The sequence below is a fragment of the Elephas maximus genome, chromosome 2 (genome assembly GCF_024166365.1).
Source record: "Elephas maximus indicus isolate mEleMax1 chromosome 2, mEleMax1 primary haplotype, whole genome shotgun sequence".
In the NCBI taxonomy this organism is placed as follows: Eukaryota; Metazoa; Chordata; class Mammalia; order Proboscidea; family Elephantidae; genus Elephas; species Elephas maximus.
In genome coordinates, this window is record NC_064820.1 from 55,890,529 (window position 1) to 55,914,000 (window position 23,472).

General features: G+C 37.0%; 1 protein-coding gene across 1 annotated transcript in view; it reads left to right on the forward strand.

Annotated features, from left to right (window-relative positions):
• Positions 1-16,759, forward strand: part of ITGA1 (integrin subunit alpha 1) — a 229,158-nt gene extending 212,399 nt beyond the window's left edge. The window contains exons 25-29 of the mRNA XM_049863571.1: positions 2,458-2,562; positions 2,720-2,824; positions 3,740-3,832; positions 7,212-7,328; positions 12,886-16,759. Of these exons, the coding sequence (XP_049719528.1) occupies positions 2,458-2,562; positions 2,720-2,824; positions 3,740-3,832; positions 7,212-7,328; positions 12,886-12,930 (465 nt within the window). The 3' untranslated portion in view covers positions 12,931-16,759. The remainder of the gene's footprint in view (positions 1-2,457; positions 2,563-2,719; positions 2,825-3,739; positions 3,833-7,211; positions 7,329-12,885) is intronic.
• The last annotated feature ends 6,713 nt before the right edge of the window (positions 16,760-23,472 follow it).

Below are 23,472 nucleotides of genomic sequence, written 5' to 3' on the forward strand. Positions count from 1 at the left end.
AGAGTTGTCTTTTTTCACCTTGCCTTTAAAGCTTAGTCCTTCTTGTTCCCCACTCCATTTGAGATAAAGAGTTTTACCAAAGTTAGAGAGGCATTAGAAAATAAAAATCATGCTAATAATTTCCACTGGTTATTTAGTAGGTTTTAGACTCTTGACTGTTGACATATGACTGAAATATTTGTAACAACTTTCATTTGTTTAGCACGTCCAAACAACTCTGAAGAGGCTTCTTAATTGATCCTAAGCACAAAAAAAAAAAAAAGCACAAAGATGTGCATAAAATAGTTGCTAACTGGAAGACCAGTACCTGTTTTACAGCCACAAAGATGAAGACATTTTCGTACAGATAAATGGGTATAGAGAGGCATAGTATATATTCCCCTTACTCATTGTGTTTTGAAACGTTTAGGTATTTGAGACAACCTCAGAGAAAGATTTTAAACCATTTTAATTATATGTACAAGTTATACAAGTTGGAGTGATAATCATGAAGTAGTGAAAATGCATTTTCTTTAGTGTTTTAATATTAGAGACAATATATTTTCTCGTTCGTTTTAGTAAAGCTGTGATTAACCTTTAGTCCCTGGAAAATGGTGCAGGCTCTGCTTGAAATATACCTGAGCAGCCTGTTCCACTCTTAAAGATAACAAACACCCTAATACCTTACAACACGTTTTCCCCCCATTCAAAATAGGTGATTGACAGCTTGACATGACTAACGCCATAACGATGTTCTAAGTAATCTCTAAACATTTTTTTCACCAGCTGCACCGGTCTCTTCCAAAGGGGTGTGGAGCTATCTCAGCTCCTGTGGCCTTGGTCTCTTTTCTTCTTTCTTTGTTCTCTTGAGAAATGGCCTTCAGCCTGCAAACCGACAGGAAGGTTTTCTTTCTTGCTCCCTATCTCAGCCACAGTGGACTTGGCAAAACAGCTCCACTAGCCGAGAGATTCTTATGTGAGTTTTTCAGCCTGTTACAAGTATACTGATTAGAGTCCGTTTGCCTGACATGTTTATCTTTAGTTTAATAAAGAGTTTTTGTAGTTGTTTTGTGATGTGTGGACTATGTGCTCAAAACATTAGGTAACCCTGATCTTCCCCATATAAAACCCTCCCATCAGCCCTTTAGGGTACACAGAATTTGGGAGGAATTTAACCCCTTCTGTCTCTTGAATACCAGTATTCAATAAAGCCTTCTTACTGCTTACCTCCTCTTGTCTCAATATTGGCTTTCCGGCAGGTGGCTCAAACCCGCAATTTGCGGTAACAATCATATTAAAGCCCTTATATATATATATCAACTGAAGAGATCTGTTAGTGCATCCACCTGTACACAAACATTGCTTACAGAATCCCCGTCTTTTTTTTTTTTTTTAATCTACTTATTTCACCAGAACTTGTTCATAGCTCCTAAATAGTCTTCTTCAGTCTATACCCAGAAGTTCATGAGAATGGTATTTTGTCTTTAAAAATAATAATAATAAAACCATTGCCGTCAAGTCGATTCTGACTCATTGCAACTCTATAGGACAGAGTAGAACTGCCCCATAGGGTTTCTAAGGTAGTGCCTGGTGGATTCAAAGCGCCAGCCTTTTGGTTAGCAGCCATAGCCCTTAACCACTACGCCACCACTGTTTTGTCTTTTGATACTCGCTTAATTCCGTGATCGTCCTGTTCCAACCATCTCCCCTACTAGAAAAAAACCCGTTAATATAACCCCAGAAAGGGTGACCTTTTATGTAGGCCTGAGGTCTCAGCATGGCCAATGACCTCCCCCATGAAAAATAAGAGGTACAATATTGTTCGCTCACCCCAAACAATAGCAATATCCCACCTCCTTTTACCTGTAGCCCTGAATGAGTCTGTATGGTAGTTAATCTTTGTTGTTTAGTGCCTGAAACATTAAAAAGCACAGTAAGTATTGAATTAATGCATGAATGATTTCATCATTTAATGATCTGTCTTCTTTTCATGGATTTTTTTTAACAAATGTTATTCTCAAAAATCAAGAAATAGCAACAGTGGTAGTTGGCTTATAATCATATAAATATTTTCTGCACCAGCCTAAAGGCAATAAAAAGATGCACCTCTTAGAATTTCTCTCTAATCCAAAAAAGTAGGTTTGTGAAAATCTAGAGAGAAAAAAAAAATCGTACTTTTCATACTACTTATGAACCTTTGTTCTTATTACCTTTAATCAAAGATGTAGATAATCCTAGGAGAAGCAAAAACTGCATTAGATTAAGCCTGGAGAAACAATCCAAGGACCAGCTATCCTATAAACACAGCATTTTAACATCCACTAGTGCCTGAGAGCCTCCTCCATACTTCACACCCAAGATAAATATTTAATATGTGGCGATAGCTGTCATTCACAGATTTTTCACACTGTTGCACCAAGACATTTTCCCTTCTGACATCTGGCCTTACCTGATCAAAGAAATATTTTCATTTCTTAGAATGCAAACTGCAGACCCAATAGCCTTCAGGATCCTCTTGGAATCAATTCTGGGAAGAAAACGATTATATTCAAATCTGAAGATCTCAAACGAGGCACAATTCTGGTAAATTCAGATATATAAGATAATGCTAATTTTATCTCAAGTTTTCCATGCAAATGAAGTCAATATAGACCTAGAAGTAATTATCTTAAATATTCTAATATAATTTTTTTTATCAAATGGCAAGAATACTAATATGTACCTCTGGGCGTTTAAACAGGACTGTAGTACATGTAAATTTGCTGCCATCACATGTAATCTGATGCCTTCTGATGTGAGCCAAGTGAATGTTTCACTTACCTTATGGAAACCAACTTTTATAAAAGTAAGTGACTGCATTGTTCTATGCAAATATTCAATCAAATAAAGAAACATTTCTTTCCCACTTAGTATGTGCAAAGCAGAGTGCTGCTATAGAAGGAACACAAGACAGAAGTGCAGGATAACGGGGTTCCAGCCCCAGCTCTGTTTCACCAGCTATGTGAGCCACGTTTCTTCTGATCTGTTAGTGGCTAAGTTATCTCCAGGGTCCCCTTACAGTGATAAAGAAACACTTCCAAACTGGTGGTATCAAATGACCCCATTAACAAAGGATAGAAAAAAAAAAATAGATAGAGCTCACATATTTTATGGATTCAGAGGGTTATAATAGACTTTTATTCCATAGAAATATGTTTTGGAGGATATGTTTTAACCCTTGGATAAAACCAAATCTGTCTGACAATAAACTCTTTTAAAACTTAGCCCATTGTATTTTGTATTATTTGTTTCTCTCTTTGGGAAGTATTTAGTTGATCATATGACATTTCCATTTTTAGGCTTGATCATATTAAATTGCTACTTTGTAAGTCAAGAATTGTTGAGTATTAATAATTTCATTAGTCATGAATAAGCACCGACTAAATCCCATTACCAGAGTGTAGCTACCAAAGGAGGTAGGCATAAGGTGTTTGTTTGTTTGTTTCTGTGTTTCCCCAAGGGTAAATATGAGTAGAAATTATTCAGAATTTTTTTTTTCCATTCTGTAACAAGAATCTAAGTGAGGATTTGGGGCCAAGGAGGAAGGGTGGGTACACATTCATCATTTGATGCCATCAGTTTTGTTTGTAAAGTTAACAAAACCAGTATTTTTAATCTCTCAGGAAAATTCTAGCTTTAAAAATGCAACAGTTCGAACATGACAAGCTCTCATTGTGATTAGCACAATATTAAAAAAACAAAAATCCTGTTTGCTTTTCAGGCACATTTTTCCAGCTTAAATCTTACTGTACGGGCGGAACTTCAGAGTGAAAATACATCCTTGGTTTTAAATAGTGGCAATAAAAAACGAGAGGTAAGTGTAACGCTAAGTTTTGAAAACATACATTTCACTCTGAGTTTTGTGACATAATGTTTTATAATTGCTAATAGATCCTAAACCAGTAACTAGAACTACTCTCAATAAGTGACAGACATTTTTTGCTTCAAATTATCCTTCATTAGCTTGAAGGGGGATTTCCGTGTAGTTCTTCCTTGTAAGAAACCATGATATTTACAATTAACATGCCATGTTTGACTCTATCCCTTCTATCTATCACAGCAAATTGATGTTTTTACTTTCACCTTGATAACAAATGATGCAATTGTAATTTTCCTCCTTAAAAACTGACATTATGCAGTACAGCTGATATCTGAGAGCAGTCTTGAAAACAGTTTTCTTTACAGGAAGTGCTTTTATACTATTCAGGAATAATACATATACATTTTTAACAGTGCTCTGCATTTAGCCATTAGGAAATTTGAAACAAAAATGAAGTGCTATTTCCTAATATATATTTAGGCTTGAGTCCTTGGTAAAAATACAGTGGTGTGAGCTTTTTACTCTTGTCCTTTTATAAAATATGACCAAAGCATCTGTTGTGACCTAGGTACTTCAGAATTATTCCCCCCTTACTGTGGGATATTTTAAATATTCCATGAGGATAATCAGCACTGAACGAGTCATGAAGTTCTATTTGGAAGCACCCTAACATTTGATGTTCTTTTAAAATTGCTTATTTCAAATTATTACAATGCCAATGGCCTCTGATAAATATACACTGTTAAAGAAAAAGCAAAAATGATGTATATAGTGTTTACTTCTTTTATAAAGAGCACTTAGCCTGAAAAATGCGAAGTTGTTCCCCACAAGAAAAGCTAAAATTTCACTAGTTCCTAAAAATTAAGAGTATGCATTATATTGGAAAGAGTAGATTTAATTTTTAAATGTATTGGGTTAAAAATTTAAAATTAGCTTTATTTCCCCTAAATGTTATCTAAAAATTCCCCTTTGGAGATACCTGTTCTATATTTCATCCTAAAAGAAAAGCATACCTAAACTGATAAAATTACTCAAAGTGATCATTTTGTAATTGTGTGGTCTTGGATCACTGATTCCATCTAGACTCCAGTTTCTGTATCTGAAAGTTCAGGAAATTGTTTTAGATGTTGTTATGAATTGAATTATGTGCCCACAAAATATGTGTTACAAATCCTAACCTCTGTGCCCGTGGTTTAATCCCATTTGGAAATGGGTTGTTTTTGTTATGTTAATGAGGCACGGTTAGGGTAGGTGTATCTTGAGTCAATCTCTTTTGAAATATAAAAGAGATTAAACAAGCAAGCAGAAGAGAGATGGGAGAGAGGGATGCCAGGCCACATGAAGATCACCCAGGAGCAGGAGGTCAAAGAGACAAGGATCTTCCTCCAGAGCAAGCAGAGAAAGAAAGCGTTTCCCTAGAGCTGGAACCTTGAGTTAGGACTTTTAGCCTCCTAAACTGTGACCAAATAAGTTCCTGTTTGTTAAAGCCATCCACTTGTGGTATTTCTGTCATAGCAGCACTAGATAATGAAGACAAATGTGTTTAAAATCTGTCTTCAAAGGGCCCCATTCTGTATATAACTATACCGAAGCCATCAAACAATAGGTTCTTGTCAAGCAGACTAGCAAATTGAAGTCAGCCAGACACAGGGTTGGAAGAACAGAAAGGTTTATTCACAGTTTGCAAACTGCGAGACAGGCAGGGTCTCATGACCTAAGACTGCCAGCTCCCTGAACCCACGGCAGATTTGCTCCTTTTATAGGAAGTGACGTACGTATGCATGAACAGCGAGGGGAGGATATTCAGTCTTGTGATGAGTGCGCAGTCCACATAATTTTAGTGAAAGGGTTTTTGCACATGGCTCTAAAAATACTGGGCACAGCCCTGAAAAAATGGCGGCAGCTCACTACTGCCACCCCAGGAAGGTCGTATAGCAGGTAGATTCAGAGTCAGTGCACCTGCGCCTTGGCCTCCTGCCTGGAAAAGACGAGAAACCTGGGGATTCTAACAATCATGGTGAAGTGCTGTAAAAATTGTAACAAAAATGTAGTAAGAGTAGACTTTTCTGAAAAACAACTATTATGGAATGGTTAATAACCCTTATAGCCCTTTCATGACTGTTTGCTTCAATACTGCTACCATTGCTGTATTCCTCATACATGAGCAGTGACCTAAAAAGCAACACCTGTCAGAGTAAAACTGTGCTCCACAGGGTTTTCAGTGGCTGATATTTCAGAAGTAGATTGCCAAGCTTTTCTTCCAAAGCTCCTCTGGGTGAGCTCAAACCTCCAACCTTTTGTTCAGCAGCCAAGTGCTTTACCCATTTGAGGAGTTTGGATTGGAATCCACTGTATGCAAATATCTTCCCTGTTAGTTTCATTTTCTACCCCTAATCTTCCCTCTAGGGTAGAAAACTGAGATGTCCCCTGTTACATGCAAATACAGAATCTTGAGCCATTATTAGTCATTGATATCTCCCCTGGGTTAGTTTTGTCAGGAACCTAAAGGATAGGACACAGAGCTGTCAAGTTTTTTTGAGGTTTGGGTGCCACGATAAGAGTCCCTAAGTAGCTGAAGTGCTAAAAACTGCCCACTTCACAATTTTACTTCCATTGATAGCTGACTTAGAGATGCTGACTAAAAGTCAATTAAAACAGACGATGTGGTATAGTAAAAAGCACATTAACCCCTTGCCGTTGAGTCGATTCCAACTCATAGAGACCCTGTAGGACAGAGTCGAACTGCCCCATAGAGTTTCCAAGGATAGCTGGTGGATTCGAACTGTCAACCTTTTGTTTAGCAGAGTTCTTAATCACTGCACCACCAGGGCTCCAAAAAGCACATTAGGGGTGAATGTATATGCAAAAATCATTTATCTGTACACTTGAGATTTGTGTATTTTACTATGTGAAAATTATATCTCAATTTAAAAATGTAAAAAATAAAGAACATTAGGATTAGAATAATGAGATCCACTCAGGTTTTTATGTCAATACGACCTGTGACCTTCCAACCCTAAACTTACACTATTTGTATAATGCACTAAATTGTATTAATAACACCTTTAAACCGCATGATACTTTTGGTTCACCCCTACCCTTGAACATTCTGATTCATTGGCGTTTTACTCTTTATGTATAAATTTCTGAAGGATAAGATGATAAATATCTCTCATTAATAATAAGTTTGACATGGTCAGAGATTTAGAATAGTCGGAGAGCATTTCGAAATGTGAACTCAATGTTTTCTCTGTATGTAGTAATGAGATAAAGTGTGCTGCTTGATAGAAAATTGTAACCTACTAGAACTCAGTGTTCCAGGAGTGCTATTAGGTGTTTGTTAACGTTCCTAATCTTGTTTAATAATTTCCAGCTTGCTATTCAAGTATCCAAAGATGGGCTACCAGGCAGAGTGCCATTGTGGGTTATCCTGTTGAGTGCTTTTGCGGGCTTACTGCTGTTAATGCTGCTCATATTAGCCCTGTGGAAGGTAAGCACCGTGGTTACTTTGACTTTCTGTTTTGATCATCAACAGCAAATTGACAAATTATGATGTATCCATACTGGGGAATACAGTATTATACTGCTATACTGCCAGGAAAAAAAAATTGAAATGATAGCCAGGATACAGAGGAAAAAAAAAAAAAAGCATATTTCAAACGTTATAAACAACTTGTTTTCATTTTTGTAAAAGAAAAAAAAGACAATGTACACATTTTGGACTGCACGTATCCCAAAATCATGGAGAATCTTTCTAAAGGTTGGGATTATAGAGGACTCTCATATGTCTGTAACACCTGAAATTTTAATATAATTATGTTTTTCTTTTATAAGCAGAGAAGAATTAAAAACATATTTTGCAGAAAAAGAAAAGAATGGATTCCAATGTCAAATTAAGGGAATATAGGCAGTTGGTTCATGGTTAAAATAAAAACTTTTCCCTAATCACATATCTCTGTGTATCTTAAAAATCAAATGCTTTCTCTGTGTACAAACTTGCCACCTTTAATGCAGTAGTTGTGTCCCTTGACTGGTAATGGAGGGGGGGGTTATTAATTAGCTGATATAAAGTAGAATTTACAATTTCAAAAAGTCCTATATCAAATCCATTTGTCAAATTGAGTAACCATCTATTTTCTCTCAGGTCAATCTGGGTTTTTACATAGATACTTTGCTTAGACTGAGGTATGCAAGAGTTTTCAAGCCCTTAGCTGAATCATTTTTAATGTCAGCAGAACTGAAATCATAGCTTTTAGGATAAATTTAATTGGGAATAAAATCCTATTAAAATATTGAATTTAATGCTTTTCCAATTAAACATCAAGGCGGCATTTATTTTAGAATAGTATCACCCTACATTTTGCCCATTATTTTGTTAAACAATTAAACTATGTTAAAAATGCAAATTGTGACTATGTATTCATTTTTCTAATACCTGAGCAACAGAATTGTCTTTTAATCAAATAGTTTAAATAGTAAATTTCTTCCTGCTGAATTATCTACTGTTCCTATTCTTTCTAACTTTTCTATAATAATCAACTTTTTGCTTTTGGGGAAGATGAGCAAACCTATGTTAAAGGTCAGTAGCATTTAGTTCAGTAAATAGAATCCATAGCTTTTCTCCAATGAAGTCTTCAAGACAGGATTCTTCACCACATCAAACATCCAGGATTCTCCTAGTTTACAAGATAACCAGCATCCTCTCTGTAATACCTGACTTTGCCACACTGTGGTACCCAAGGCCTGGTTTTGTTGTTGTCAAGATTGTGCTTCAAATATAGAATGTGGCTTCTCTGTTTACTACCCAGGGGTGAATTATCCAATAAACAAGGTAAGCATGGGCTTGCTTGTGATTGCTTACTAATCTATAGTGAACAAGTTCATTTTTTTTTTTTTTTTTTTTACCACGTCAAAGATTCTGCTTCTAGCTATGGCTGGCTTGTCTCTCTCCAAACCCCACAGCATCTTCCTACAGATTCAAAGCCTCTTTCCAAATTTATAATCCCTGACAGGGGTGGATGACTCAGTAAGGAAGGTAAGCACAGGTTTACTAGTGCTTACTTACTAATCTATAGTGAGCAGTTTCACATGAGTTTCACTTTGATGTGGCGTGGTGAAACTGTTCACCACAGATTAGTAAGCACAATTAAGCCTATGCTTGCCCTGCTTATTTGGATAATCCACCTCTGAGAGAGAATGTGGAAACCCTGGTGGGATAGTGGTTAAGTGCTAACCAAAAGGTTGGCAGCTCAAATCTACCAGGTACTCCTTGGAAACTCTATAGGATAGTTCTTCTCCATTCTACAGGGTCACTATGAGTCAGAATCAACTCGACGGCAATGGGGTTGGAAAGAGAGTGTTACTGCTTATTGCTTTCAGTATGATCTTTTTTCCTAGCACTAAACCTACCCCTACGGCTTTAGTACACCCCTGACAAGAGAAGAGGAGAAAGCAGAGCTGCTATTTGGATAGTTCTGCCTGGCCTCATACCTCTGTTTAAAACAAGCAAATGCAACATTTCATTCACTTTTTTTTTTTTTCCAGTCACTAAGCTGAAAAGCATAAATGTAAAAATAAACACATCCTTCCATCCAGTAAATGTATTGGTAGATTCTTATGGATTCTTAGATCTTATTTTTTCAGCCCAAAGCAAGGTCATTTAACAAACTTTTGGACTGTCCTGACCAGTAGGTATAGTTCAGCTACTTCTGTGGGAGGTATAGCAATCAGGATTCAGATTCCAAGGCAGAAGGAAGGGAGCTAACACACTGAGTGCTTACTATATATGGGAACCATTTTAAGCATTTCCACATACTGTCTCATTTAATACTCACAGCAACCTTATGAGGCAGACACTATCATAAACCTCATTTTGTAAATGAGGAGCCTGAGGCACAGGAAAGTTGAGTGTTTCCCAGGCCTTATGCTCAGTAAGGTTCAGAGCAAGGATCTGAACTGGGGTCATTTTACTCCAGCTTCCACACTATTAACCCCTCACCGTAAATTCTCTTTTGCTTTCATTCACTCAGATATCCTTACAACAGCCTTTTCAACGAGGTCTTTTTAACTACATTTTACACTTGAGGACATAGGAGCAAGGAGAGATTAAGTAACTCTTCCATAATTACCAGCTTTTAAATGGTTGGATGCAAGCAATGTTCACCCCATTTCCAGTATATCCGGCTGCTGCAGGCTATGCAACCAGGCTCTTTACCCTAGAGCTACAGGAATTAGGTTTTGCTCAAGAGGGTCACGAGCTCTCTGAAATGTACAAAAACATTTGATTTCCTGACGAGTATCCCTAGTTGAATTCAGACTTTCAGCAGGCTCATTGCACTGAAAAGGTGACCCCCTCTCCCACTTGGAAGCTGTGTTGGTGCCTCCCTGAAACCTGCATTCAATCTGCAGTAGGTTCATGAGAGCTTCGCTTATCCTCGGACATTTTCATATACTAACTAGGTCTGGAGCAGATACCTGAGACTATCCCTTCCTCCTTCTTTTTCCAAATCCCACAGCCCTGAAGTTCGTTTGAATTTCCTAGTCTAAGACTCCATTCAGGGAGAGGCCAAAGATGCCCCCCGGAACAGTGATTCAGTTTTAAAAAGCACAGCCTTTCTATCTTTATCTCCATATGATCAAAAAAAAAAAAAAAAACACTGAACCTATTGCCGTCCAGTCAGTTCTGATTCATAGCGACCCCGCAGGACAGAGTAGAACTACCTGATAGAGTTTTCAAGGCTATAAATCTATATAGAAACAGACTGCCATGTCTGTCTCCCACAGACTGCTACATCTTTCTCCCCACGGAGTGCCTGTTGGACTCGAACTGCCTACCTTTTGGTTAGCAGCTGAGAGCTTAACCTTAGTGCCACCAGGGCTCCTCTTCTTAGGACACATGGCAGAAATGAAAGCTTGAGAAAATCTTAGTAGCTGAGGAATAAATATACTTAATGATTGAGAGGAGAAACTCTGTAGGGAACACAGGTGTAAATAGGTTGAGAAACATGTCCTGAAACATGGTACCACTAGTGGCTTATTGCCATGTTGAAGGAGAAGCCCAGTCTGCCAATGTAACCGATAGCGGAGAATTCAGCTCTAGCCACATAGGAACCCTGAGAATGCAGAAAGTTCCTCTCTCATAGCTTGATCTGATACTGATGCCTTAAGTTCTACCATTGATGTTTTATTTATTAATCTTAAAGCTTTGTTCCTCATCAAATGTACTGTATTTTTACAAGAAATAACACGCGCCTTCTGCATTTGTTTGCCCTCCTCCCTCGAGGTAATTTCAGAAGGGTGCTATGCTAATTTCTTATAGCAACATGTGAAAGAGAATTGGTGCTTGTGAGGGTGCTTCGTGCGTGCACCTTCGTTTTTTCAGTCTTTTAATCATTAGTATGAATTCATTCATTCACCATTTGTGTAATATATGTTCATTAAACAGCTACCTTGTGCCAGGAACTTTAATAGGGTTTTGGACTAGGGGAGCATAAAAAGGATCATTTAGCCAATAAGAAAAACGCTGCAAAGAAAGTCTGAGGACCAAAACCAAGCTTATCTTTTTTCAGATTCTTCCTAGGAAGAAAAAAAAAAAGACTTAATTCGAAGCTGTAAACTATATGCTTCTAATATCCACTCTAATCCCCCAACTTCCCTTAAGATCACAATATTAATAGAGTTGGTTGGGTGGAAGAAATTAGGTAATAGAAATTAAGTTTTAAAATAGAACATTTAATATGTGAAGGCAAAGGAAGGTTGAAAAGAAGCAAATAGATTTTAGAGAGGACGGATAGACGATCAAGAGCTGGGTGGGGCAGGAAAGAAAAACGTCATGTAATTCACCACCTGGTTTTGTGAAAGCCGCGGCTGATTTATTTTAGACTCAGGACATGCAGGCACAAGTTAAAGAGGCCTAAAGGTTTGTGAATCCGGGACTTTTACAGTTGGCTCAAAGAAAAAGGCCTGAGACATGTAGGCAAACTGACATTCTGGGGAAGACAAGTTTATTATGTTTTTCATGTTCATTTGTCCTGTTCTCACTGGGAAGGTCACCACGCTTTTTCCTCACCCACCACCAACTAGATCTGACCTGGGGGGGTCAACATTGTCTAACCTAAAGATGCATACTTTTCACCCTTTATACCTTCTAAGTCCTCAGTTGTTCAATAATTATTATTTAAAAAAATTTAATTCCCTTACATAATTTACCATAATTTCATGATTAACATGATATGAAAGCACCATACTTTGAAAGGAATGAATCATTGCCTTTGCTTGATTATAATGCAGTCTCAACTTGGAAAAAAAATGTACAGATAAAAAAGCCACTTCTGTTTTAGTTTTTTTTTTAATTAGTTTTTCTTTAAGATAAACGTTGTAGATTAAATAATCGAAAAGGTCTATTCTGGCCCCAATGCTTTTATTGTTGTTGTTGTTATTCTATATTGAATGAAATAAATAAATACATTTTGTAATGTCAAAAGTCACAAAGCATAATAAATTATGACTCTCATTCACTGCTATGTGCAATTTCTCATATATTCAGTGACTTCATCTTCATATCCAAATGCTACAGGGTGTTTACAAGAGGTTCTTTATGTAAAGTCTATGTAGGCAGATGTTCTGAGGCATTTAATATTGATGCCGACCACTCAGAAATCTCCCCATCACCTGTGTCAGATTTCCCATCAGCTCTAATTCCTTCAATTTATGACCATCAATTATTTGATGGAAGTTTCTCTGCCACATCCCTGGGGTGGGGAGGGGAAGGAATAATTAAGTCAAAGTAGAGTCAATGCCAGCTAAATGCAGGATATATGTCTCCAAAGATATATTTAAATTATTTAAATACGTGACAAAAAAGTTAAAAATAAAATAATTTGTGTTGTTAAATGTCATTTTCTTGACATTCAATATTACCTAATAGGTCAATAAAAAATACCCAGAATTGCAAAAATACTACTGAATTAAATTTTATTCAAGATGATTTGTATTTATTACCAAAATTCAAATAATTAATTCTGTTATGCTTTGTATTTTCTCAACAGATCGGATTCTTCAAGAGACCACTAAAAAAGAAAATGGAGAAATGAAATATTTTACAAGAGAAAAGAATAACAAGTTTTCAATGATCTATGCTCAGGTTTGCCTCAAATATGTGACAAGAAAAATGTAACTAAAGACATGGTCACATTGTGTAATCCATCAGGGATTAATCACTTGGAGAATAACATATTGGGTGTGATCCAAAAATAATAACATAAAGATATATTTTATAAAATGATGAAAGGTATTTTAAATAATTACTCATTTTTGAGTATTTCAGCAAAATTACAGTGTTTTAAGAGGAAGACTAACCTGTATAAATATGTTTATATGTCAAATAACCATTCAAAGTGTTTAAGGAATGCATCAAAAGATTTTTGTGATCATTGAAACATCTATTTTCAAAACAATATAAACAACTTTCTGCCGCGATTCCTGTTGAATATTCATATTTAACATGACAGCATTGGTAAATACCAAGAAAAAAACTACTTGAAAAAGATCACTTCCTCCAACTCAAATGATAAAAATTTCCTGTGATAAAATCAATATACAATATAGACTAAAAATAGAATTAAATCACAGAGAATACCTTCAGCATCTTTGTGTTGGGTTCCGTACTTAGAAATCTTTTTCCAAGGTATTTGGAAAATGATACAATTGAGCTGAAATTCTATCTAAGATAGAAAATCAAGATAGAATCATTGTTTAAAAAACAAGTGCACTGAATGGATTAATTTAAGCTTTTACAGAACACACTTAATTTTGATACTGAGCTCTAAAACTCAAAATTATACTCAAAAAAACACTTAAAGCAATTTTTATTTTATTTGTGTGGCATAACAGTCATTTGTCATGAAAAGTCACATTGCATGAAGGGTATGCTAAAAGGGTTTCTGAATGGAACATGGCTGCATAGATGGAGGCCACTGAGACTCTAAAATCATTTTTGCTGAGCAGCTTTTGAATATTAGGGTTCCCAGGATGTAACCCAAAGGAGTTTCCTCAACTCCTTAGAACATGGCTCATTTGGATCTCCAAGCTATAAGAATATGTTTATTTTTAATTGTTTAAAAGATATTTTCCAAACATACTTCTTGTTTTTATAAAAAGGCAGTGTTCCATTTCAGTATTGCATTTTACTAGGAAGTCATTGTTTCTGAGTGTAGAATATCAATATGTAAATAGAACCCCTGAAGCATGGGCTTCTTTGTTCTTGAAGTCGTCATTATAGTGCATCTGACTCTACTGTAGCACAAGCTCCTAGGTTGCTCAATTTCTTAGGAAAACAACAATGAATGAATGTATAATAGCTGTATGTGTGAACTACTGCTGTCAAGTTTGCTGATACTTCTGCAGCAACTCCACCTCTCCACCCGATTTATGGTCACAAGGCCAGAACCTGCAATTATCCAGAAAATCATGGACTCTGCTTTTCACAAAAAGCAGCTAATCAAGGCAGAAAATAAATGTCGTGGATTGAATTTTTAGGAATTAGTTTCCAAGGAATTATCTGAGAACTCAGAGTCAGCCTACCTCATGGCTTCCATATCTGTATCTAAGCTCCTGATGGTCAAAGGGATGCCTCTGGGGGAGGCCAAGGTCACCTGTAGTTAGAAGAAAGGTTAAATGTTTCTGGAGACTCGATGCCCTCCTGCTGGCCTGTTGTTGTTCAGAAATGTCCACTTGTGGAATTTCCTTCAATCCAGCTAGCTCCAAATTCAGAAATTATTCTTTCCATCTGTTCTTTCTTTGCCGAACAAAACTCAGGGTCCCTCCCAATAAGGGTCACCATGTTGTACAACTCCAGTGCACAGCCTGCTCAGCAGCCCCGCTCCATTCTCAGCATTCTTAGAAGGATATCTAAGAGATAAAATGAAATTCCCACTGGGCATCTATGACTGATAGACAAAGCATTCACTGACCAGGAGTGTATACATTTAAGTGAAATATATTGTTAATCCAAAGGGGAAAATAGAAACAAAGGAATTTCAAACTTTTAAGGAAAGAGAGAAGGAGTTGTTTGGTTGGGACAGTTACTTAGAAGCCTGGCACAATTTTTAATATCCATCTTCCCTAATTATTAAACAGAATATTTAATGAACTAGAGATCCTATTTCCCTAAGAATTTGCTGAGATTTATGCATACATGTGTGGGTGTGAGTGTCTGTATGTGCATACACACACAAACTGAATACAAAATAACACCAAACTCCAGAGTTTCCAAGAAAATAAACACACAAAACTGCATCAGCAGGAAAAGTTTGATTCTTCCACTTTGCGTATAGTTTTCATTCTCATTAATTTTTAGCTTACAGCTCTGCAACTATCTAAAAAATGTAAATTCAGACACTTGGATTAAAAAATAAGTCAACAGATATTCCAAATTAGCTTTGCACAAACGTGCTGAAATGCATTCAGTGATTAAGAAATACACTAAATGCTATCATTGTGTTTTCAAATATTTAATGGGCAGTACAAAAAAAAAAATTTTTTTTTTTTTTTTATTTAAGACTGTATATGTACTTATTGACTAAGTTGCCTAAGAACTTTGGTTCTTTTCTTTTTTTTTTTTTTAACTTTGCAATTCTTTAAAAATGATTTTTGCTTCAATTCTAAATGAACTATGTATGCAGTCCCTTAAATGACCAAACCTGCTATGGTGTATTGGTAAATTGCTAATCAACCATCTCTCCAGGAAGAAAAAAACCCTGATTTGTATTATTTCCAATTTCAGTGGTTCTGAACAGTCTCACCACGACCAGTTTCACTCTATCAGTGTGACTCTAACTAGTTCACAAAATTCCTGAAAATTTATCAGTTAGCTCTCATGAACCAGGATGAGCTGGCTTCAGCACACCACTGAGCTAGATACAGATTAGATAGATAAATGTAGATATGGATGTAGATTAGCATATGTGTACATATATATGCACATCTATACATGGAATATACATACGCATGATATAATCAGATGATGCCGAAAATGCTGATTATATCAAATCTAGTAGATATAATGCCACATAGTTTCTCATTCTTCAGTTTCGATTTCTAAAATTATAACCTTCCTTTAATATGAATAAAACGTTATGAACTGGCAGAAGAAGGAAGTAATTGAAAGCAAAAAAAATATAAAAGGTGATAAGGTAAAAAAGCAGATCTATACAGACTCAAAGGAGCTGTTTTACTTTCTCAGGGAGTCTAGAGCCCTGTGAGCAACATTCAGAAAGATCCAATCTGAACTTCAACTTCAGTGACCCAGTTTGTTAAACCATTTCCTTCTGAGCACCAGAATCATTGGGAACTTAATTTCTGAATATTTTTGATGTCATTGAAAGTATGCTTGAAAAGAGGCTTGTAGGAAGAAATACTTTTATAAAATTTGATGCTTAACACAATAATTTCATCTGTGTATCTGTATATGTTTTTTTATCTACAGCCCTGGTAGCGCAATAGTTAAGCCCTCAGCTGCTAACTGAAAGATGGGCAGTTCGAACCTACCCAGCAGCTTAGCAGTAGAAAGACCTGGCAATCTGCTAAAAGATTGTTGTTGTTAGGTGCCGTCGAGTTGATTCCAACTCATAGCAACCTTATGTACAACAGGACAAAACACTCAGCCCGGTCCTGTGCCATGCCCGCAAACGTTGTTATGCTTGAGCCCATTGTTGCAGCCACTGTGTCAATCCATCTCATTGAGGGTCTTCCTTTTTTTCGTTGACCCTGTAGTTAACCAAGCATCATGTCCTTCTCCAGGGACTGATCGCTCCTGACACCATATCCAAAGTATGTGAAACGTAAAATAGCCATCCTTGCTTCTAAGGAGCATTCTGGTTGTACTTCTTCTAAGACAGATTTGTTCATTCTTTTGGCAGTCCATGGTGCTAAAAGATTACAGCCTAGAAAACCCTATGGGACAGCTCTTCTTTGTCACGTGGGGTCACTATGAGTCAAAATCAACTTGATGTTACCTAACAACGACATCTATCCGTCTGTCTATACACCCATATACATATAAAGAGACAGGGAGAGATACATATGTAAAATCCTCTTTTCCCTTTGTAAAATAAGGTCTAGGCTCAGTTGGGAAACAGAAATATTTGTACCAAAAGAAAATGTGGCTGCATTGTAATGGACATTGTAAGCTGGGGTTGTGGTGGATGATGACCCTGCCCTCGATGATTCCCTCCTGGCATCTCTGGATGCCCACAGCATGCACTGTGTGGGATGGCTGTCCTACTGGGTTCCATGCGGTATGTTTTCATACAGGGCATGTAAGTGTCTTTGTTGAACACATTGTTAACTGCTCCAGCTGAATTGACTGTCTGTCTTGCTTTGCATAACATTGAGCAAACCAGGGAAGACCTGGGCCCAGAGCATGATTCCTGTGCCAGATAGTCAGATTATTCTTCAAATAAAGAGGCTTCTGGAAAACCAATTTGTAAAGATAGTATTCTATGCATCTCCTTTTATTTTCAAATCTTCTCAACCCTCTCCCCAAGGGAGACTTTGGAGAAGACTATTAGAAAAAAAAATTTGCTCGTGAAACATGTGCTTTGTTTGCTGTCAATACCAGCTTCAGTGAATTGCTCATTTATGCAAGGGTTCAGTCCTTGGTTCTCCAGTGGCACACTAAAGGATTGAGATGGTATAATGTTGCAGGAGCAAGGTGCAGTGTACTTCAGACAAGGAACATCTTTGAGAGATTTACGTACTATTATGGACCACTATCATGAGTCGGGAGCCCTGATGGTGCAGTGGTTAAGGGCTCAGCTGCTAACCAAAAGGTCAGCAGTTCAAATCCACCAGACCTTCCTTGGAAGCCCTATGGGGAAGTTCTGCTCTGTCCTATAGGGTCGCTTTGAGTCAGAATTGATTTGACAGCAACGGGTTTGGCTTTTTGATTTGTTTCTTTAATTATGAGTCAGAATTGACTCCTCACAACTAACCATGACAACAACATGGAGCATTATCGGCAACTGTGCCAAGGGGAAGCTGGCAAGAGTTAGCCCTTTCTTGAGTTTCCATCAGCACTCTACTATTCCCATACCCACCTAGGACAATGATAAATTTAAAATACAAAAGAAGGGCTTTAAAACCCTCAAACTGTTGCTTTTTTTTAAAACGAAGATATACAATCTACATGTAAACAGCAGAATATTTAATGCAAACACATCTTCAAGGTGAGTCCATAAGGACCCCCTTACAATCACATCGCTGTCTCCATACCCTTTGACACAAAAATTCTGAAGCCACCGCTGGAGGTGAACTCTGTTAACTCTGCAAGGAAAGGAAACCCAAAGTACATTAAACCAGTTGCCTTCAACAAGTCGATTCGATTCATGGCTACCCGGTGTGTGTCAGAGTAGAGCTACGCTCCATAGGGCTTTCAATAGATCTTTTTTTTTTTCTGGAAGTAGATCGCCAGACCTTTCTTCCAAGGAGACCCTGTTTGGACTCAAACATCCAACCTTTCAGTTAGCAGCTGAAGAATAACTGTTAGCACCATCTAGGGACTCCCGAAGCACATTACAGAGGGCCAAATGCTGCAGGGTCCCAAATGGAAGCCCTGTTGTGCTGCACTGTTAGATAGAAAAATTATTAGGTAGAATAAATAGAGTTAAAATTTAACATTTTAATCTGATGAACAAATCAGAATCTTTGATCATCATATTAAAATTTAACGTCAAATTTACAAATTCATAGTCACAGCTTTTAACGATCAGCCTTGAGGACACATGCCGGACTGTGTGTAGGTTCTCAAGTTCTGTTGACCCCTACAACTGTACCCAAGAGATCCAGTTCGTAACTGATGGGAACAGATCCACCTGCCAGGATAAAGGCCCAAGCTGAATCTCTGAATCCTATACTGTTCTTGTGTCCCAGGATCAACCCACCACACCAGACACACATGAGCGCTTCTTGTTGAAATTCTACCATATCAAAAAATGTGCAAGGGTGAATATCACTTCTAATGTTGGACTCTTTGCTTTTACATCAACTTTTTTTTTTTTTTATTAAATACATCAAAACCTTCTCCAATAGCTAATGAGTTCAAAACTTCACACAAAACTTCCTTGCATTCTTCTCCTACCACACAGGCTGGAGAATTTCCTTGCCATGAGGACTGGGCAGCAGGAGCCAGAGGAGGTTCACAGGGTCTCTCTGCCTTCTGCCTTCCAGTTGGTTTCTCCTCTTCTCACCTGCATGGCGGGGATCTTTTGTTTTGAGTTGGGGCTTCCTCAGCAAGACCATTTTATGCCTTGTGCCCTGTGCAAAGCCTTGGCTGATGGTATGTAATCCTTGTTGGTGAGCTGAAACTCTGAAATCCTTGAGTTATCTGACACGTCATGGAAATCATAGCAATAAACCAGAGACCAGCTCCCTTTTTTTTTTTACTTTTTAAGATTATGTTTAATTTTACCATCTTTCAAGCCATATTATTACAAAAAAAAACTAAGTCTAGAAATTTTGAGCTCTTCTGCAGCGATCTGAGACTCAATGTTTAATATTTTATTGTAGTTTCATCTCTGTATATATACTGAGGACCAAATTAGAAAAAGAAATCATCCAAAGAACACAACATGAAAGTCAGCTATCCTCTTAAACAATCTTTTGTTGGTGCTACCTGACTCTGCCACCACCCTGTTTTTGAAGAGGTAGAAAGAGATTGGATGGGAAAGACTGAATGAACATAATTGTTCCTCTTCTCCGCGGAGTAGCCAAGCACACAGAACTTAGTCATGGTTTTCGAGGTGACTGTGGCATCATAAGGCCAATACCAGGTGACAATCTTCCTGTTTTGTCCCCGTGGCATCTTGTCCCTTGAGAGATAAGAAAAAAAAAAAAAAGGAGGAGAATGATGAAGCTATTTTTCTTTATATACATGTATCCTCACTTCTCAAATACACTATAAGCTCATACCACATCCGCAATACTAGTATATATACTTTGTACAGGTAAATTGTGATTGAATAAGAGCCAAATGTATATTTTTACCTATCTTGACAAGGCTAATTTCCCAGACTTTGACAGTTTGGGCTCAGGCAGAAACAATCACTTGAAGCAGCAACAGCTCAGACCTTCTTCTGACTTAGAACCATTTCAAAGATCACCCAGGAGATCCCAGTGTTTAATGTTTTATTTCAGAGATGCCTCTCTCCTTCCTCAGGACGCAGCAGCAGCTCAAAGTTCCCTATTAGGAAACATTAGCCTGTTAAGAGATTGCTACACTGTGTATTACTACTGTGAGGTTGTAAAATTGTGAATGGATGGTATAAAGAATTGTATCCATTTTATCAAAAAGAAAAATATTGTAAATATTAACTACTGCCCTGAAACGACATCTACTGTGCTCACTTTTCTGTATGGTTTAACATAAAGTATATTGTATAGCTTTTTTTTTACTTATCTCCAAAAAACCTCATTAAAATGAATAACACAGGGATATGTGCATTTCTGTGAGACTTTTATCGGATAAGCTCATTAGAAGAAAACATTTGGATTACATTCAAGGACAAAGAAGCATGGCTTTTGTTGGCTGTAGTAATTTGTTAGGTGACTAGTTCAAAACTCTTTTTCAAAGAAGAAAAGTATCAGGTAAGAGACGTTTAAGCTGATATAATTAGAAATAGCTGAGAGTGTAAAAGAGTGTTTCAAATGTCTTACGTATGGACATATCCTGTATACTGATCAGAGGTCAAAGGTTTTGTATTTTGTTATAATTTTATCTTATCCTGTGCATCAGCTGTGTATTTTACGTCAAAATAAATGACCATCCTGTTTTATGTGTTAAATAAAAAATATTTCTTTCAAAGAAGAATGTGACTGCTGTGATTTTAAGCACATGAACTTTTACTCAAAATTTGTGACCTCTTCCAAAGCTCCAACTTTTTTTTCTTTAGCTTTTTAGCAGATTTTTATTTCAGTGCTTTAAAAGGAAAAAACAAAAAGCAAATTAAGTCTGTCTGTGGTGTTTCCTGTGGAAGATATAGCAACATGATTAATCTTCTGCAAAGTTGAGACAAAACCACAGAATCCATATTACTACATACCTTCTGCTAATGAGATGTTTTAATAATAAATTACCTGCTGTTTAATAATTGATTGGACCACATAGTGGGAGACCAAAAAAAAAAAAGGTAAAAAAGTTATTATTCTCTTTATTCAAGCCATAGTTTGAAGAAAGAAAATTATTTAATATCATAAGGGCCAAAAGAAAATACAGGAATAATCTTTATAATAATAATAATACATTCTCATTTTGTAAAGAAATTTTTATCTTCAAACATCAAACTTCAAATTGTGGGGGTGGGGGGAGCTATGCTGTGGGGGTGAGGTGAACAATGCTCTAAGGTGAGTGAAGGAGACAACTGAGGTATGGAGAGGTTGTTTGTAAAGTTCCATACCTAGTTTGTGACAGACCATGTCCCTGATGTCCTGTCCTCTCTCTCTCGCTGTGGGATTAAGTAGTTCTCCACCTTCCACTCCCCCATGCCCCAGGACAAGAATACAAGGGAGGTGCTAATAATCTGGACATATTCACGGGAAAATAAATGGCACATTTGGATTTATTATTTGTTAGTCAAGAACAGGGGCACAACACTTGCTTCCCTTATCCTTTGTGACATCTTAGTTTTCCCTGATTATAAAATTAATATGAGAATCATAAGCAGAAGTGAGGAAAACTTCACCAAACAGATGTTACCTTTAATTAAGAAGACTAGAGGTTATTTCTATTTTCTTCTTTATTATATATATATTTTTTAAATAAGTATCAATTTTTAAATCAGGAAAAAAATTTCATTTGGGGGAAAAGAGGGAATAGATGCATATGGTAGAAAATTTGAAAAAACCCAAAAGTAATTGAAAAACATTCATAACACCAGTGTTAGAAATCACCAATATTAAATTGGGGTGTATATTTTTCTGGCCTTTTTTTCTAGGCATACATGTTTATTTTTTTATATATATATTTCTATTTTGATATTCTTGAAATCACAGAGGATATGGTTTGATACTCTGTACTTTTTAAAAATGTTACATTGTTTTTCTTAATATTTCTTTAGTATCACAAGGGCAATATTTTCCTTCAGATATTTTCCCTCACTCTGGAGTAAGGGAAACAATAGTTGAAAATTTCAATACTCACACTCAGTAATTGATAGAATTAGATAGAAAGTAAATAAGGATATAGAAGAAAGAATAATATTATCAACCAACTGACAACTTACCCTAGCTGACATTATAACCCACTGCTGTGGAGTCAATTCTGACTCATAGTGACCCTATAGGACAGAGTAGAACTGCCTCATAGAGTTTCCAAGACTGTAATCTTTATGGAAGCGAACTGCCACATCTTTCTCCTGTACAGCAGCTGGTGGGTTTGACCTGCCTACCTTTCAGTGGGCAGCCCAATACTTTAACCACTGCACCACCAGGGCTCCTCTGACATATGTAGAACACTTCATTGAGAACTGCAAAATACACATTCTTTTTTAGCACACACTGAATATTCTCCATGGACTATAGATCATATGCTAGGAAACAAAACAAGTTTGGATAAATTTAAAAAGATTTAAATCATTCAAAATTTGTTCTCTGACAACAACAGAATTGAATTAGAAATCAGCCACAGAAATGTGTCTGGGAAATCCCCAAATATTTAGACTTTTAAAATCTACTTCACCTAACAACAATAAGGAGAGAAGGACTCAGGTAGGTGAGAGGTAGTAAAAAAGTTGTAAGTCAATGGGTTGGACGTATTGTGGGATTGAAGGGTTGGTGAAGTCTGGATACTACAGGAAGTAAGTTGCCTGTTTAATGTTTTTACTTATGGTTAAAATGATAAATGAACACAAAATAGACCATTTGTTCAGAAAGTTCAATTATTGGATTTCTGTGATTCCCCAAATCCTGAAGTCTTCCAGTCTTCCTGAGGTGTACAATTTTAGACTTTGGAAGAGTCCAATCCATGAGGAGACAGAGACCCCTGGAATTCCTCTCAGCAGATAAAAATCCTAGATTTATGCTTTGGTTGACTACAAATTTGACATCCTTAAAATTTTCAAGAACACATTGACACCTGAAATGAAATGTATGGGTAGATTAAGAAGTATTTGTAGAGTCACCCCACCATGAGACTTAAGTCTCAAACTGCTGTGTAGGGTCCCTGACCTGCATAGGTTCCAGTTAGAATGATCCAATCCCTAGCCCAATGGCAGGAATAATAGGACAAGCACCATTTTATGTGGGTGCCCAGGCTGCCAGTCACTTCACAGATGTATGCAGTTGGTCATGTGCTAGGACTCTAGTTAGTGCTTGAATAGCAAGGATAGGCTTGAATTAATAAAAGCAGCAACAAGTAACTGCAGGTTTGGTTTTTATCTTCCTCTTGTCTCAGCTAAGAACTATTCTTTGTTTGTGAAGCATCTTTCAACCAAAGATGTGTGGCACGATTTCATTTCGATTTCACAACCTCAAATGGCATTCCAAAGACAACAATGGAAGTGCCTTAACCTGGCAAATGAAGAACAGTGCCCACAATTGGCCACCAGACTGTAATTAGTGTAGCTGGAAGTTAGCCATGCAAG